The 18,608-nt window shown below is 40.6% G+C and overlaps 1 protein-coding gene across 2 annotated transcripts in view; it reads right to left on the minus strand.

The window, feature by feature from the left end:
• The window catches only part of NKAIN2 (sodium/potassium transporting ATPase interacting 2), a 745,702-nt gene that overhangs the window by 139,574 nt on the left and 587,520 nt on the right, over positions 1-18,608 (minus strand). For both annotated transcript variants that reach the window (XM_026649837.1, XM_026649836.1), the window contains exon 4: positions 2,158-2,358. In XM_026649837.1, coding sequence (XP_026505622.1) covers positions 2,158-2,358 — 201 coding nt within the window. The remainder of the gene's footprint in view (positions 1-2,157; positions 2,359-18,608) is intronic.

Consider the following 18,608-nt stretch of genomic DNA (forward strand, 5'->3'; position numbering starts at 1 on the left):
TGTAGTAAGAGGAGACCCTGAGAGATAAACCTTGGTATCAGAGGCCTGGTATGAGGCCTAAGGCCTGAACTAAAGTAATGGTCAAGACTTTGCTAACATAAAGCAAAGTTAAGCTGTGAGCTAGAGGCAGGCCCTGCTCACAGAAGCTGGCAAGGAAAGGGCTGATGCTGCAAAAAGATACATACCTAAAAAGTACTGAACACTAGATATTAAAACACTCCTATACTGGAACATTCCACAGATAACATGGAACAGGCCGACCCATCCCAATGACAGGGGCAAAAGGGTAGAATGATGGATAGATCGAACCAACATGTACAAGGTGAGAGGCGGCACCTTACTACGTAGAAGGGTTGTACCTTGCTGCGTAGAGGGGTTGCACCTCAATACGTCAGGAGTGATGTGTAACTTGTTTGTACCTGTGTATAAAAATGTATCCCTGGGGTGGTGTCTTTGTCTGGCTGAGGGGGCAGTGGAAAGTCCCGCCACTGAGCTGAGTCCATTGCCGAGCGGCACTTTCTAGCAGTATGCCCGGTAGACTAAGTAATCTACGGGGAACTGAAATTGTGTCAGGGTCGCAATAAACCTGGCCGAGGTGCCTTTGTACCTTACTAAGACTCTGTGGTTATTGGGGGTTCTCGTCGGGTTTGCTGTGTCAGCTATCTGCAGAGCTGGGACCGCACACAGAGGGAACACACGCACGCAGCCGAGTGATATCATCACAGGAGAAAGCAGAGCACCACACCGGTAGCATCTGACAACAATAATTACTGAAGTCTTCCAACACTTCTCTGTGATAGGTATCACCCCCATTTTACAGATGAGGAAAACAAACATGCAGAAGTTCAGTGATTTGCTCAGGGTCGCAAAGCAAGTCTTTGGCAGAGCCAGAAGTTAAACCCAGTTCTGCTCACACCCACTGTGGTGTTCTGCACTTGCTCAAGCTTTCTTTTTTTATTTTTTTACTGATGGCCCCAAAAAGTCTTAGAGATTAGTTTGTTGAAAAGAGAAGAAAACTCTGCTTGTCTAACTTTGTGTTGCATGTCACCCAGTGGTTCTATTACTGAAACCATATTTACATGCAGAACAGTGGTTATTATTTATAAGAAAATGTTTAAACTATGTGTTATGCAACCCAATATGATGGTTCGGAAAACTGACCCCAATTTTTGCTTTGTGAATGGGTACCTATAATAACGACAGCTATGGTAACATAAGCAGTAATAAAAGGCCTAACCATGGCTAAACTATGCTGGGATTTCAACACATTGTCATTCTGTACTTTTTCTGTGGCATGAAAAGGGAGGCCTTATCTAGAAATACAGCTGTGTTCAGACACTGACATCCCTAAAAGATCTGACGTACAACACACCATGTTTTTCTGAATGGGAACAGAACCTACACTGAACTATATTTTTTCTTTGTTCTTTCGCTCATCACTCATTATCCACAAAATTGAGTTGAGATGAGCCTGAGCTACAGACTTTGGGCCTGAACACTATCCTGTGATTATATATTTATGCAAATACATCTGTCTTTATTATTACTTTGTTCCCTCCGCCTCAAGCCTATTTGTCTGTTAATCCACAAGTTGCATCTTGTCATAATCCAAGACTGTGACCTTGCTTGAGCAGGTACTGTCTTTGTTTTACCCATTTGTACATGCTAAACTCAATGGGGACTCAATCGTAGTCTCTAAATACTGCTGCAATAGAAACAATCATTATTATTATAGACAAAGCTGGCAGCAGCATCTATAGTTAAAGTTGTTGAACACTTTACATTATAAGCCCATTTTCAGTTGCTTATAACTTTGTCACACTTTAAAGGTGAAAACCTGGCCCCACTGAAGACATGGGAATTTTGCTTATTGACGTCAATAGAGTGAGAATTTCACAGCCTTTGTGTCATGGCAGAAATTTTCCATGCTTGCTCTCTACTTCAAGCTTATTCTCCCCCCCCCACCCAAAGTTTAAGCAAGAACAGCCATTTTGGAGAATGAGTTTACAAAAATATAGGTAGCTAAAAAAATATTTTTCTGAGTGGTTAGATGGATCATAAGAAGTCCCAGTTTTGGACTGGTGAGGCAGGTCAGCCTTCACTGTAAGATAAATTATAGAAAAAGTGCTGGAAGAGAGGTTGATTGTGAACACTTACTGCAAGGAAGATCTGAAGGGAGCTGTGAGCCACTTCTATATACTGGTATTCAAGCAAACACCCTGAGACAGTGATGTAACGATGATCCTCTGGTGCCCATTCTGGGGCTGGAGTCACAGATGTCACTGTACAGCCTGGGCCATTCTCCATCCACCAAGAACGGTGCATTGAGATATTAAAGGTCAGAATAAGATCCGTTTCCTGCAAAAGAAAAAGGGAAGGCTATAATTCTGGAATGGTACTTTGATGGGTCTTGGGGTACCCAGGATTTTGAGTCACCTTATTACTTTCCTGGCCCCAGCAAGAAGCAGATTTGCTTGTACTTAACTGGGTGTCAGCTCTGTTAGCCACCCAAGCAGTCTTCTCTGGGATATGCTAGTCCTTGCTTAGCCTTGCAGGTGAACAAGAGATGTACCCCAGTCCCTGAGGAGGTATTCCCTTGTAAGCATTCCCCTGTAGTGTCCAGCCCTTTCTTCACTGAACACTCACAGAAATATCAGCACTGCTGTCCCCAAGGGGACAGTGTACACAACAGTTTATTTGGTTCAGCTCAGACTCAGCACTTAATACCGCAGCACTGAGATATATTTCTAGTAAAAACAATCATAAGTTTATTATCAGAGATCAAAATTTCAGAGATAATGAGTAAGGATAAAAGAAACAAAAAGCTACATATAAAACTAAAGTATAATAAGCTTAGTCTTTAGAAAGTGTAACATGTTAATGTTCTATGTAAAGAAGATTATTTCACTTCAAATGTCTTCTGCAGTGTTTCAACCAGGACTGGTTGTGATCCTGTTTTCATGAATGTAATGGTACTGCCAGATTAGTTCCTAGGTGCAAGACAAGGGAGTGCCCTCTCTACCTCCCACATATGTCCCCCCCCCAAATTCAGTCTTTGCACACAGCCAGGGTAAACCCCATGGCTTGTCTTTTCCCTGTGTGCTCCTTTCCAGTTGACTCTCTATGAAACAGGGGCTTCCACTGTGTTGGCTTACAATGCTTAATTTATATTTTGATAGAGAGAGAAACAGCCTACCTACTGTCAGGAAGAAACCTGTTTTTATCTTTGGTTGGTGACAGACTTTAAAACATATTTTCAGTACATACACACGACTCCTTAAACATCATTCATATGTACATTTTGCAACTATTATTAGAATCAGTGTGACATAAGTGTTTATTAGAGACCTCACATGACTCTCCTTGGTGAAGTAGAATGTACGGCCAGGATCAGGATATTCTTGTAACCTCCCTTGCAGTTGGCATTGAGGTGTTCTTGGGTGTGTCAGTGCTAATATCACCCCAAGCGCTTCTCTAGACATCTCACAGTAGGCATAAAGAAGGCAAGTGCAGTAAAAGAACTTCATTTACTCCTGAAAATTGGAGAAATCTTGTCCCCTGTAGCACACTCAAGTAATTGGAGTTGGCATGGGGGTGTTGGTCATATGGGAAGCAGAGAAAAATCATCTTCCAACACAAGATTTGCTCCAGGCTGTTACTGTAGCCCTGAGGCTATAGTTGCTCCTAACGCTACTGTGCCTATGCTGAAATGGAAGCCACAATGGCTGATGGACATGCACAATGGCAGATCCACAACCCCATCCCAGCTCCTTCCAGTCCGTCCCTGTCCTGATCCTCCAAGACCTACAAGGTAGATCCCAGGGGCTGGTCTTCATGGAATTGAGGAAGTGCAGTCCCACTGCAAGTTTTCCCTATCTCCTTTCCTACCCACCCGTGAAGCAGAACCACACCAGTTGCACTGCATCGGGGACCCTCTGCAGTCATGGAAGAAGGGGAAGACAGGATTTGCCTGTTATACGTAGCAATGGATTCCACTTCTGAATTCTTTTGTGATGCATAGTCTCAGCCCTCTAACTTTGTATCAATTTTCAAGGAAGCACCTGTTATCCATTGCCCTGTCCAAAGGCAATGGGACATAGCTAGAGTCAGAAGGGCAGGCAGGAAGGCATCCTGTGAGTTCCTCACAGCTGGTACACCCCAGATGGTGCAAAGGAATATTTAGTCAGTCACACTTTAAGGCTACATTTATAAATAGTTTATAATGGGTCAATAAATGATTATTAGATGTAATAAACATATCACAGCCAGGAATCGTATGTGTTGTAGATGGTGGTAAGGACATCAGTCAAAGGTGTTATAGATTATTATAAGCAACCTACTGGCTGCTGGACTTTATAACAATTGATTAACCATTTAGTAACCTTTATAAATGTAACCTTTGTGTAAAGTGTCAATCTGCACATGTGCTCAGTCATGCAAAGAAAAACTGCCGTTAGAAACATCTTTTCAGAACCAAGCTCTCCTACAAGTCATCCAGAGTAATTTACATTTTTTCAGCCTGTTGATAACATTAATATTTAAGACCCTCAAAGATTTCAAAGTCACTATTTAACCAGGTTTACCAACGTGAATGGAATATAATCACCCCATTCTGCAGATACTGTGTGTATTTTCCCCTTCCCTCAAAAATACTCACTTTCCAATTGTATTTAAGTCATAGGCTCCTTCTTTGTACTAACTCAACCAAAGGTAGTTCAATTCAGAGAATTTGTGCATAATTTCATGACTGATAGATTAATCTGAGTTTGCGTTTGCCACCATTGTGCGGCTGAACATATTTTAAAAAATTGCAGTCCTGCCCTAAGACAGTGATGTTGCTGCTGAGTATGTCTTAAAATCAATTATTAATCTGCATGTACCCACCCGACTACCAGATAGCATGGCCAGCTGTAAATATTTTTGCAATCAATAAATCCCATGAAATCCCATAAAGGCCTTGCAGGTATGGCTAGTGCTATTAATGTGAATGGGGCTACTCATAATAGTAACTTCTATGCCTAGTGGCAAGAGTTTGGATAATCAGGCCCCATGTGAACATTTGGGCAAATAGTCAAAGCTGCCAGACCTAGATATATTCAGGTCCAATGAACTGAATACTGTGGTTCAATTTGTCAGACATTTTAAGACAAATTTCGTAACAGTAAGAACACTCATAGCAAAGAAAGCTACCCTTATTTTGCACATATGTTAAGCATGTATAATGAGGCTGCTGCCCTGGAAATAGAGACGTACAAGACAAAGATTCTGGTTTTATATACTGTACATCTATATTGCAGCTGGGAGCATGTTTCACAGCACTGGTAGATAGATGCACTAGCTCTGCTTGAACTAGTGCACTGAAAATAGCAGTGTTGCTGGGGTAGCACGGGCTCGTTGCCCGAGTATGTACCCAGGGGGTCTGGGCGGGTTTGTATTTAGGAGGCTAGCCCAAACTGCCACCCATGCTACTCTGGCTAACCTGCTATTTTTAACATGCTAACGGGAGCACAGGTAGCATGCATCTGTCTACCCACACCAGGAAGCGCCTTCCCAGCTACAGTGTAGACATACCCACATGTTTCGACCCATAACCCATATTGAAATAAACAGAGTTGAAAATCTAGTGTATTTTAGTGTAAATCTAGTGTATCAAAGTTGTAAATCTTCTGTATCAAAGTATTAAAATAAAATCTAGTGTGTGTGGGAATATTTGAATATAGAAACAACAGAGGCAAAAGTAATACAATGAAATAGAGAATCCTAACACTTTATATTAAAATGACTCCAAAAGGAAACCAATTTTTCTCAATACCTCAGCTGTCCCAAGCATTGTAAAACAACATCTGGAATGATGAATCGTCTTTATGTGCCCAGAACATCTGCCTGAGTAAGAGTTTTTTGATTGCCTTTTCCTCACAAGAAAATTGGAAGTCCCCCCTACCTGGCATAAAGAGACTGGAACAAAGGTGAAGATCTCACCCCACCAATATCTCTGCTGAAGTAAAGTTAATGGATTTATACTGGTATGAGTGAAATCAAATTTCATCACATTTTGTCAGAAGAGTTTTTCCTCTTTAAGTCACTGTAGCTACCATGAGAAATTCTTAACCTTTCTACTCTCTTATCAGAGCAGCAGTAAGAATGAATAGGATTAATTGTTTCATTCTATTTTATAGCTCACAGTGAACTCAGAAGTATCACGATCAACCAACATTTTTAAGAAAATAAAAATGAGAAGTGCAAAATGAACTCTGAAAAATAATACAAAAAAATCAAGAAACAGATATGGAATAATGTTTTACTGTGTGTAAAGCTGGAAGTTTTAAAAAAGAGCAAGAGGGGCTGGTCATAGAGGGGCAAAATTCAACCCTTGTGTAAGTGGACACAACTCCATTGATTTCAATGGAATTATGTTCACTTACACCTGGTTGCATTGATCCGCAGACTTATAAATGAGAAGTGCAAGCAAAATCCAAATGGCATAGACAATATAATTACACATTAAAATTTGCATAATTACATATGCAAATAAAACATTGCACATTCCAACCTTCTTCCATTGCTAAACCTAGCTCCTAAAGTTTCACAGGAATGATTCTCTATTACGCTTAACAGTTTTTTTTTTAAAAATAATATTTTTTGACATTTTATTTGAAAGCTGTGATTAGTATGAAATAAAATTGCTTCAGACAAGGATAGACTTTTTGGGGCCATCAGTAAAAAAATAAAAAAAGAAAGCTTGAGCAAGTGCAGAACACCACAGTGGGTGTGAGCAGAACTGGGTTTAACTTCTGGCTCTGCCAAAGACTTGCTTTGCGACCCTGAGCAAATCACTGAACTTCTGCATTGTTTGTTTTCCTCATCTGTAAAATGGGGGTGATACCTATCACAGAGAAGTGTTGGAAGACTTCAGTAATTATAATTTGTTTCAAAAAACCAAAACAGAACCCTAACTTTGAGTGGAAGTTGCTAAAAAGTGCTGAATATTAATAAGATTTTAAAACTGCAAAGCTGAGTCAACAACTAAGATAAATTTATTTTAAGAAGCAAAAAGAGGTGATAAGCCAAATGGGATCCTGGTTTCAGCAAATATATCTACATGTATTTGTCCCAACACAAATCTGAATATAATAGGCCTGATTTTGAGCTCTAACTGTTGTAAGAGGAGTTAAAGGAGTAACTCTTTTGAATTCAAGGGAATTACCATATAAAACTGGTACAACTGGGCTCAGAATCAGCCTCAGAGTCATTATGTCTCCCACAACACAAAGTGAACTAGTTAGTAAACCAGTGTGCAGAGTAAGACTAAGGGGCAGATCTGCAGCTGATGTAAATTATCATAGGAGCATGGGCTTCAAGTCCAATGAGCCTTTGACAATTTACACCAGCTGAGGATCTGGCCCTTAAGTGTATGTCATTCCATCTACAGGCAGATGAGACAAGTATCCATAGTTGGTGGGTGGCGAAGGACCACTGTGTGTGTGAAAAGTTCTAATGACAAAACTGGTGAGCTCTGGAATCTCTTTGAAGAACTGTGTAAGTCAGTTTGAGGATGGACGCATCCATCACTAACATCCATTATGCAGGAGCACTGAGACCTCTTCATGAAAAACTCCTCTCGCTATTTACACACATTACTATGCACACTGTTTGAATACAGTTTTAGTGGACATAGAAAAAGTCTACAGAAGCAGCAAGGGATTTTTTTTATCCTCTTGTGTATTTCCTGTATGTGTTCTTTTCAACATCTGTGGTTCAGATGTTATTCAGAGAAATGCTGAGAAGTAGCCTGATAAGCCTTGAAGCTGTGGAACTTAACAGGAATGTTGATACATGCCGGGCATGCCGATATGGTATTGTTCACAGCCTGTATGTCAAGGAAGATTTTATTATCCTAATTCATCAAACAGTTGCTTCCTCTTATGGACACAAATACATCTGTACAAGCTTTATTGATGATTACTCTGAAGCTTCTGTAAATCCTGGTGATATTTACAAAACCTGTTAAGGAAAATTAAACTAGATTTTGTTTACGCACCAAGAAAGAGAAACTGGGAAAGAATATTTGGAAAGGTATCTTTGTTGTCATTCTTGAAATGACAAAAGATATTTGATGTGGACATGGGAGGATTACATAACAAAGCTATAGTCTGGAGATTCCAGAGAGGCATTATAAACTCAGACGTTTTTGAGATGAATCTGTCTATGAAATAATAATTTCAGTTTATCCTAGTGTTCTCTAAACCATACTGATCACTGACAGTTATGTGACTAGTTTAAAACATTGGGCTCTAGATTAACCCCTCAGTGCATAACAATTTATGCTGAAGATGACATTAGTGAAAGGTCCCTGCAGTATACTGTCCACCAAAGGAGTACATTGCATTGTCAGAAAATGGTCACAACCTCTCTTGCACTAGGGGACAGTAAAAGGCCAACACGTGGACAGAGATGGTCAGGGGTTATAGTGAGTCAACTTTTCCATTACAAAGGTTCCCCTATGGAGTTCTGGCACTGGTTAGAGCAGCTCATTCTAGAGAAAACCTCAAGAGAAGGCAGCAAGTAGTTGTACTTCAGGGCAGCTCCCTCATAGGGAGCAACAAAGTTTGCTGGTACAGGGAGATATAATTTCTACCTCCCTGTATCAGCTTCAGTTAATCTGGTCATCATGTCATGGGAAATCAGATGCTTTCATTGTTCTAATTAGGAATTGCTGAAATCTCTGCAAGCCTGCAATGTTTCAATACAAGTTTTGTCAAATACAGCAGTGCAACCCCACTTGTTTCATTTTTCAAACACACACTATCAAGAGCAAGCTGCTTGGAGACTGAATTATCACATGCAATTTCACTGATAAAAATCAACCTCTAAAAGCTTCTATAGTTCTGGGTGTTTTGGATGCACAGAGGCCTCTCCAGGCAGCTTTTTCTCCTGTTATCTCACTTTCCCACGTCTACTAGTTCTCATCGGGCAGTATCATTTTCATCATGCAAGCAGACCTTTTTCTCTCTAAAGAAACATCTGTATTCACCAGTGGGGCAAAACAATGTAAAGCAGCCTGGCATCCGTTCCCGTAGGCAGACCTTTCTGTCGTCCTTGAATGTCTCAAAATTAGTAATATGCACAGAAATTCAAATGGTTGTATTTTTTTATGGAATATGACTGATTTATATTTTTAAAATTGGAACTGTAAAGGTTATTAATCAGAAATATATAAGAATGAAGTAATCACATCAAAAAGTTTCACATTCATATACAGTAACTATATAATGACACCATTGCCTTACTCCTGTATAGAGATCATGGATTTCTAATTGCACACTTTCATTTCTCCTGTTGCATATTCATTGATCTCTGCCACTCCTTTCTCTTGCACATGGATCTTTGGGTCCCTTTCTTTGATTTGGTGTTTATTATTAGTATATTTTATATTTGATTTGATTTCTTTGATATTTGGGGGTCAGATAACCATAACATACTGGCCCTGAATCTCCTCTCGCACAACCAGTTTTACATCAGTATAAATGTGTTATTTTCATTGGTATTATTACTGATTTTCATTAGTGCAAGAGAGAAGAATCAGGACCATTGCATGGCCATCTAATTGCTGATTGATAAATGGAGACATCAGAAGCATGTTCATCGGTATGTTTCACCAATGTGTTAAGAAGTTCCCCAAATTCATCTAAAGTGAGTTCTAGGGATGGTATTCTTCCAAGTTGCCCACTAAATCACATGAAAAGATATTAAGAAATATGGGGATGACTGAGCCCCTTTGAAATTACTAAAGAAATTACAAAATCCTCCAAAATTTCAGAACACTGAATGGTTTTGTCACTTAGTACAGCAGAATACTAATATTTTGGCCACTCCCATCCACACTGTCCTGAAGCCTTTTGACCTATGATTAGTGCAATCTCAACTAACATCTTAGTTCTACCTTTTAATGGAACAAGTACATTCAACATGGCTAAGATTTCTGGTCTGTTCGAGGAAAACTCATAAAAAGATTTAACTCCAGCATATTCAATGCCATCAGTCAAGCAGCACGACTATTATTGTGGGAGAGTTCAGCTTCACTATAGGGTTAGCAATATGCTCGGCAAATGATCTGCATAGTTCCCCACTAAAAAATATCACAAGGAAATACTGTAATATCTCACAATTTGTGCTATGGGAACCTAGAAGTTTTGTTGATGCAGCTGTACAGTGGGCCTGATTCTACTCATACCAGTTTTATCCTGGTATAACACCACTGATTTAAATGGAATTACTCATGATTGACACCCGGTACATGACTGCAGGATAGAACCTTTGTCTTTTGGATCTCCTTAGCTCATCAGTAGCAAAATATAGGATACTGTAAATTCTGTGGAGAAGTATTTTCAAACTTGGACACCTTACTTAAGGTACCCAGTTCTATATTTGGATGCTCAAATCAACTACCAGGTGTCCAGATACCTATTTTTGGGAGCTATGTTCCTGTTTCAGTGTGAAAATGTGAAACCGAGTGGCCTAATTTAGTCTGATAATTGGGCTTTGTGCATTTCTTTTTTCTTAAATGAGAACAGCACTTAATAGAGAAAGAATCAGGACACCATCCAATGCTCCTAATCTCCACCATCGTTCTTCCCACATCAAAGTTATTCTACATTCTACATTCAATCTTCTCTTGCATCTCTTTCACATGTTTCTCTTCATTTTGGAAAGACTTCCAGGGTGTTGGTTGTTTACTAATAATTAAAACTGTGTGAGTCCACTGGCTTATAGTAGTATTAATGTTTCTCATGTGCAGTGTAAAAACAGTTTAGTTGTACTTTATTTTCCGGGTAGTTGCTATGTTTCTTGTCTTGGTTTATCCAGGCAAATATGTAGATCAATAGTGCTTAGAATTCGTTGAGACAAACAGAAATAACCTCCTAATTCTAAATAAAACACTAAGGACATGGATTTATTATATTTGGACAACATCCAAAAGATTGTGTCTAGCTTCCTCTACCAACCAGGACAAAGCTAGTTGGCTGCTGAGGCTGCGGATGGAAAAGTCTAAACCAAGGAGAAAAAAATATTGAGACCCAAAAGAAAATATTTTAAAATCTTCCCCTTCTAGAGTGATTGATTTGCTATCTTGGCTAAAATATTATTTATACACCGTGCCAAAAGCACTCTGTTTGATCTGCTCTATCCAATCCAGAGTTCTAGTTTTAGCCCAACATAAAATCTTTTCTCCAACTATGCCTCCAGTACTGGTGGGCTGCAAAAGAGTGTCACAGAGCTGCTATTACAGCTTTCCACCACCTGGAAATTCTCCCCATATATGGGAATATATGGATATTTGGTGAGGTCTGCCTGCTTTATGGTCCCTTTGCACTGGTTGGAGTGGCACAAGGAGAGCAGAGAATTCCAGGTCTTTAGGGCTCCCAACGGGGGTAAGGCAAGGTTTGAGACAGAGTACTAGACTGAACCTTAGACTACACATGAGCACAAAGGAGTAAGAAGAAGCAAGGACTCCCCTTAAACCCTTATATAGCTTGCCTAGACCTTGGGTCTGGACATGTAGAAGTAAAGAAGTTCTGTGCCCCGACTTATTCCCACTGCCCCAGGAGTGGGTGGGTAGAGGGGATGAAGAACCGGTGGAGCCTTAGGGCTTGTCTACGCATGAAAGTTTAATTCAGAATAAGGTAGGGTGTGAATGTAAAGCAGATTGGCTATTTCTGATTAACTACATGTGGATGCTGTTAATCCTTCAAGTGTGGATTAAGCTAATTCTGAATAAGTGATGATTTATTATGGAATAGGAGCATCCACACATGGAGTTAATCAGAAAGCATGGAACAGGAATAGCTATTCCAGGATAACTCCCTGTGCAGGCAAGCCCATCTCCTACACTTGCTGACCAACTCGGCTGAACCAGCAGAGAGTTGTTGTTACTTGCTGCCGTATTGCACAGTAGCAAATTACTACCCTTCAAAGCAAGGAGCTACTTAGAGGCTGAGCCTAAACGCACAATCTAACCCTAAGTCTTAAGTTTGTTAGAGGGGAGTTATGTTCAATAGTGAGCTGTCTAGGTTAACAAAGAATGTTCATGGAAAAAACCCAACTAATCAAGAGTTTTGTCATGGAATTCATTCTCTATCTGCTCAGCAGAGTGGAATACACATTGGTTTTAAACCATCGGTTAAATATTATTAAATGCTGTTAAAAATGTGTAATTGTAAACTGACGGATATTTGTTTTTTCCTAATTTCCAATAACATTATAAGTGGGCATGCCAATCCTGCAGCACCCCCTGTGCACCAGGTGTGGCTCTGCAGTACCCTGCCTCCATTTCCCCCTTCAAGGGGCTCATTAAATAGGCTCCGTACAGGCTTGGAAGAGCCCTGGAGGCGAGAGAAAATGCCAGAGCTAACTATGGACTTTTTTTTTTGGTCTTGTTGGAAGAGACTTTAGTTTGGGACTCTGGGTTGTTGTAGGGTGACCACCCGTCCCATATTGGGTGGGACAGTCCCGAAATGCAGAGTTTAAGTCCTGGCCCTAGGCTGAATGACTCTGGTACAGCATTTGTCCTGGATTCCCTAGAGCATCACTCCATGACTGCCTGAGACTCAGGGGCGGCACCAGCCTCTTCCCGGTGGTGGTGGAGGGGGGGGAGAGGCTGAGGTGGGCCTTAGTCCCCCCCTTTCCACAAGACCCCACACCCTGTTCCTCCTCTCCCCCTCAAGGCCCCATCCCCTGGGTAGGTCAGAAGCCAGAGCCAGGCAATAGTAAGAGCCACCCAGGGAACCCGGACCCTCCTTTCCAACAGGGACATTGGCACCGCATCCCCCCAGCCCCAGGGCAGTTGGAGGGTCCGGGGCGCTCCACAGTAGCCTGGGCTCCCTGGGTGGCTCTTACCACGGCCCAGCTCTGGCTTCCAGCCTGACCAGGGGGCGGGGCCTCAGGGGGAAGAGGAGTGGGGGACAGGGAAGGGCCAGGGCAGCTTTTGTCTTTTGAAAAGATGGTCAACCTAGGTTGTTGTAAACTGGCTCTGGTATTAAAATACCCCAAGGCAGGGGTATTGTTAACCAGAGATAGCCTCTTATTTTTTGAACGTCCCTGAACAAGAGGAAAATCAGAGGTGGGGAGCTTGCAGGAACAACCCTGGCCAGGAGGGGCTGCTCAGTAAGCAGCAGTTCTGTTACAAATTGGCATAGTCAGAGGATCCCAAACCCCCCTCCAATCAAGGAGGAGAGTTGATATAGAAGAGGTAACTGTAAGAAGAAATGGAGGAAATTATCTGCCTATTAGTAGAGCAGCAGCAAAAGACTCAGATCTTTCTCCTGCTGCTTTTGCAAAGCCAACAAAAGCAGCAGGAGGTACAGCTGGTCACCCAGCAGCAGTGGCAGGAGTCCTAATGTCAGCAGCAGGAGCAGTTTCTGCAGCAACAGGGCAGATGGGCCCTGAATCTCTGGGAGGATTGGGACAGGGCAGGCTGAGGCTGGCACTGTTAAAGTTGGGCCTGGAAGATGTTGATGAGGCCTTTCTCTGCATCTTTGAGCAGGTTGCCTGGGCTGCTGGCTGGGATGACTCCAGGGTGCCAGGGTGATGCCATTTCTGACTTGAGAGGCTAAAACTTCTTATAGAAACTTGAGTGATGCAGTCGAGCTTGTACCGCACACAGTTCATGGCTGAAGCATACCGGCATAAATTCCACACAGAGCCATGTCCACGGGGAGCCTGACCCTATATAGCAACCCAGAGGTTGAGAGATCTAACTGCCCAGTGTCTGAATCCAGAGACAATCTTGTTGGGGGTAATCATGCATCTAATTGTTTTAGAACAATTTCAACCACTTGTAAGTTTCAGCTGCAGTGGTGCTCTCCAATAGAACTTACACTGGTGTGGACAAAGTTCCAAAAGGGGAGGGTGTGTAACAAGGTGGGGTTCATAGTAAGAAGCAGTCCTGTTACAGGAGCTAATACTGTTTTTGATTCAGTCTCATCTACCTCTGCCAAGTATTCCCATTCCTTCCTTTGCACATACTTCTGACATATCCGATTCCTGCCACCAAACCCATTTTATGAGCTGGGAATGAGCTGTAGGGGGGCAGGTCACACTGAGAAATCATTATAAGAATGGAGAAGTAGCATGGAACCCAGAACAGCTCTGATCGGGCTGCTGGCCATGAAGACGTGGATAGGAACATACCATAAGAACATAAGAATGTAAGAACAGGCATACTGGGTCAGACCAAAGGTCCATTTAGCCCAGTATCCTGTCAGGTTCCCCAGAGGGAATGAATAGAGCAGGTAATCATCAAGTGATCCATCCCCTGTCGCCCATTCCCAGCTTCTGGCAAACAGAGGCTAGGGACACAGTTATACCTACCCTATAAATTCTGAAAAGTATAACTATCTTCTTCAGGTTGCTCTGTAAAAGGTTCATTTTATTTTTTAAATCAACAAGGCAATAGTTACTTGTGGCACCTTAGAGACTAACAAATTTATTAGAGCATAAGCTTTCGTGGGTTACAACCCACTTCTTCAGATGCGAAGAAGTGGGCTGTAGCCCACGAAAGCTTATGCTCTAATAAATTTGTTAGTCTCTAAGGTGCCACAAGTACTCCTGTTCTTTTTGCGGATACAGACTAACACGGCTGCTACTCTGAAACAAGGCAATAGTTGTTAGGATATGTTAAATGACTCTGACAAACTTTAGTCCATAAAAAGTTTATTCTTGTCCTTGGAGGTGTTGAAGTTTAGCACAGTGCCTAAGGCTATATTGAGACTTGATATATCAAACTCATTTCACTTTACATGCAGTAATTAATTTAACAGTAAGTGAACCTGCTCTTTCTTTGTGTGGTGCTATACTATGTCACTTAGTAATGATCACAGCTTTAGTTTTATTAAAAGTAATTTGATTTATCTACTATTTGAGTCTTCGCTCTCATCTGACTATGGATTTAAGATATACGCATATTTTAGAAGGCAGTGTGAAATAAGGAGGACGTGTATTGGCTGCTTCCTGCATTTGTGTGCTTTTCTGGTTACATTTGGAAAAACATTTGAAATGTTTTCACAACAAATGAGATTCACAATTCCTCCTACACTGCAGGCACTGTTCACAAAGACTAAAGCATATGTTTGAAAAAAACAAAAAACAAAAGTTCATAGGAGACATAAATATGACCTCAAAGAAGCTGACATTAGCAAATTATAATCATCTTTTGAGTTGTGGCTAATGCATGACAACCCCAAACAAATATTTATGGTCACTTTAATACTCTTTAACCTCCTGAGACTATGATAATTCACGGTCAGCTTAAAGCATGTAACACATGATGTTGCATACATGTGCACATTTTCCATTAATTTTCAAAAGTACATATTAAGGAATGCAATTAACCCAGTGAGCCAGATCCTCTGCTGGTTTAAATGAGAACATGTCCACTGAAGCCAATGAAACAATTCCAGTTTGCACCAGCTGAGGAACTGGTGCAGAGGGCAAGATTCTGTCATCCTTCCACATACTGACTTGTTCGTTACTCTGTGCATAGTCACAGTGAAATCCAGGGGACTACTTGGAGAATAAGGGACTACAAAATACAAGGGTGGCAGAATCTGCCCCATAATAAATAAAAGCAACCACTCTTTTGCAAGCCTAATATTCATCACCACATGAATACTGTAATCAGCTATATGACATGGAGAACTTAGTGTGTCACACAGAAGAAATAACAGATAGAGCCAGGAAACTGATAGGTGTGGTATTAGATTACTAGAGACAGGTATGGACTGAGGTCATTGAATTAAAATTAAATTAATTAAAACAAATAATTAAAAAATGTAAACTAAAATAAAAATTAATTTAAAAATGTAAACTAAAATAATATATTTGGATTGAGAACACATATTTAAATTTCATATACACATGCATTTTGATCTCAGATATTATCTTGTAAAAGTAGCTATGTCCTTAAGGACAAATGCAAAGCAAATGCTTTTACAAGATGAATAGAAACTCATGGTGCCATTTATCAGAGATTAGAATCCGTTTTTCTCTCACACCCCTCCACTCCCTATTTCCATATATACTCTTGTAAGAAATTAATTCCTCGATAAACTATTCTTTAATGATGCAGGTCACGTGAATTGTCAGCTTCGCTGGCAGAACGGTAAGGGTTACATTGTAGATAGGTGAAAGGAGTATATTGTCTTGAATCATCTCATGACATTCATGTATTGATGCTCCCCTTCATCTGACAATGTTGTGAAGAGGGAAATCACCTTTCAGTTCTGATGTGCACAGGCTTACTTCACAACAGTTATAATGCTGGGGATCCCACTCTTTCTCCACCCAGGAACCCTAAACCAAATCAACCTTTCTTGTCATGACTCCAATTTCATAATAGTTTATACTTGCATTTGCTGGGCTGTCAAAGACACTGGAGAGGAGAGTTTTCCACCACGCTGGGAAGTACTTTGTCCTCCCCCACAGGAAGACATCAGGGGAGAATGGAGGAGGAGATGGAGTTGGGATGGAGAGCCATGTGTCATGGTGGTGTCGCTCAGAGGTTTGATAGGCATACAAATGTTGAAATTTTTGAGTTCCCGCAACAATGTTTTTATATATACTTTTTCTTTACTGAGGATGGTTTACAGTGTGCTTTTACATGTAGTTTGGTCATGTTAACACTGGGGTGTGGATTTAAAAAAAAAATCCTCTTTGCAGCATAGTGTACATGTGATAAGAATAAGTTATGCCTTGTGCACTGGATGGTATCCTGATGGGAAATGGGCTGGATTAACTGCTGCCACACACCTTAACAATGACCAAAATACCCAGTCTCAGTCTTGCTTCCCTTTATCATTCTGTCCAAAATTCTGGTTTAAAACCCATGTCTCCCCAAGTGGCTTCCTTCTTGGTAGCTTGCTTCACCCTCATGTCAGGAAAGGAAGAGAAACTTGCAGTGGCAGTACCAGGTGGGTTAACTCTTCAGTGAAGGTATACCTGGAGACACCAGAATAACTGTGAATTGGTAAAATGGAGCTGAATTTCACCTCACCTCCTCTCAGCCCTGATACCCCTCTGACATGTCCCCTACAATAGGATGGAAGAGGGACAGGACGTGTAGGAACTGGCTTCACTGGCTTTACCCTAGCTGAGAGGCTACAAAGAATATCAACTGTTCAAATGGGGCAAGGTCCCAGCTCCTTTCTGCAACTCCGGTGTCACAAACAGGCCAGAAATGAGACAGAATCTGGCCCACAGTTTGGGGAATTTGTCTTAAAATGTTTTGTTCCACTTGTATTCATTCAACCTGAGTTGTATAATCACACTGCTCAGCCAGTGTTTTCTGTTTGCCAAGTTTTCATCTATGCTAGCTAAAACTCCACCCACCAAAACCTCTCTTCATTTTCCATCTCTGAATCCAAAGATGCTCCAGTTTCCTGTCAACACTAAAGTCAAACACAGTGATGAACTTTAATAAGCAGAGCTCGCTAGAGAGGCAGCTAGAATGGAGCTCTCTTTCTCTGTAGACTGAATCAGTGATTGAAAACTTTATTTAAGAAACTGACAGACAGTAGATTTACCATTCTAACTGTAGTGTCTGGAATCAGTGTCTTAAATTAAGTTTTCAACAGCTGATTTGGCCCTCGGAAATGCAAAATCTTGTTGAATTGTCTCTAGGGGCTTCTTATACTGCATTTTTTTTGTTTGTGTTGAGTGCTTTCGCAGAATTAGAGGAGCTATGGTGTCAGAGATAGAAGATCGATGCTTTTATTACTTTGAATTGCAATGCTGGTATACGCAAAAAAATACCAGCTGGGGAAAAATCAAAGACATTTGACTTCATAGTGTTAAGAATATTGTAATACACTGGGACTTGTGAACTCTAGGATATACAGTTAATTTCCTTGTCAAGGAATAAATATTAAATATCTGATTTATTAAATATAGGCTTTGAAGAAAGATAAAAATAGATTTTATAGAAAGAATATCTATATATGTACCCAATAAATCAAAAGTCACCTCTAGTAATTCATGACTATAATATCTATATAACTACTTTATTATGAAGTACTAGCAATAAAACACTTAAGGCCTGTGTTGTGTAAAACTCTTATAATAAATTACTTACTAGAGTGACATTTTGTTTCCAGGGCACATATATTTTATACTGACCCCATCTATTTTTATCTTTCTGGTCCGAAAGAATTAAAATAATTAAAACTTCCTTGAATTCCCAATACTGTACCAGTTCCTCTGATGGTATAAATCAGTGTAGCTCTACTGACTTCAAAGGGAGTTTAAAGTGCACAAGGAATGTAGCACTAAGCCCCTTTTGCACTCACAACACAAAGTACATACATTAATTCCAGCTAAAAAGTTGAACTATATTGTACCATTTATTTTTAAGCATACATACCCATTAATATTAATTGATGGCACAATCAGGCCCTATGTTAGGAGGAAATCAAAACTGCATGGTTTAGCACTCAAAAGTCAGGAAATGCCAAACTTATGCTTGCACACACCATCTTGTGCCTACCCTCTTGTGTCTACGCATTTCAACACTGTCTTTAATTACATGGTCATATACTATTTAAAAAAAATATTATACT

Source organism: Terrapene carolina, unplaced genomic scaffold (genome assembly GCF_002925995.2).
Source record: "Terrapene carolina triunguis isolate 2854851 unplaced genomic scaffold, T_m_triunguis-2.0 Scaffold85, whole genome shotgun sequence".
NCBI classification, from domain to species: Eukaryota; Metazoa; Chordata; order Testudines; family Emydidae; genus Terrapene; species Terrapene triunguis.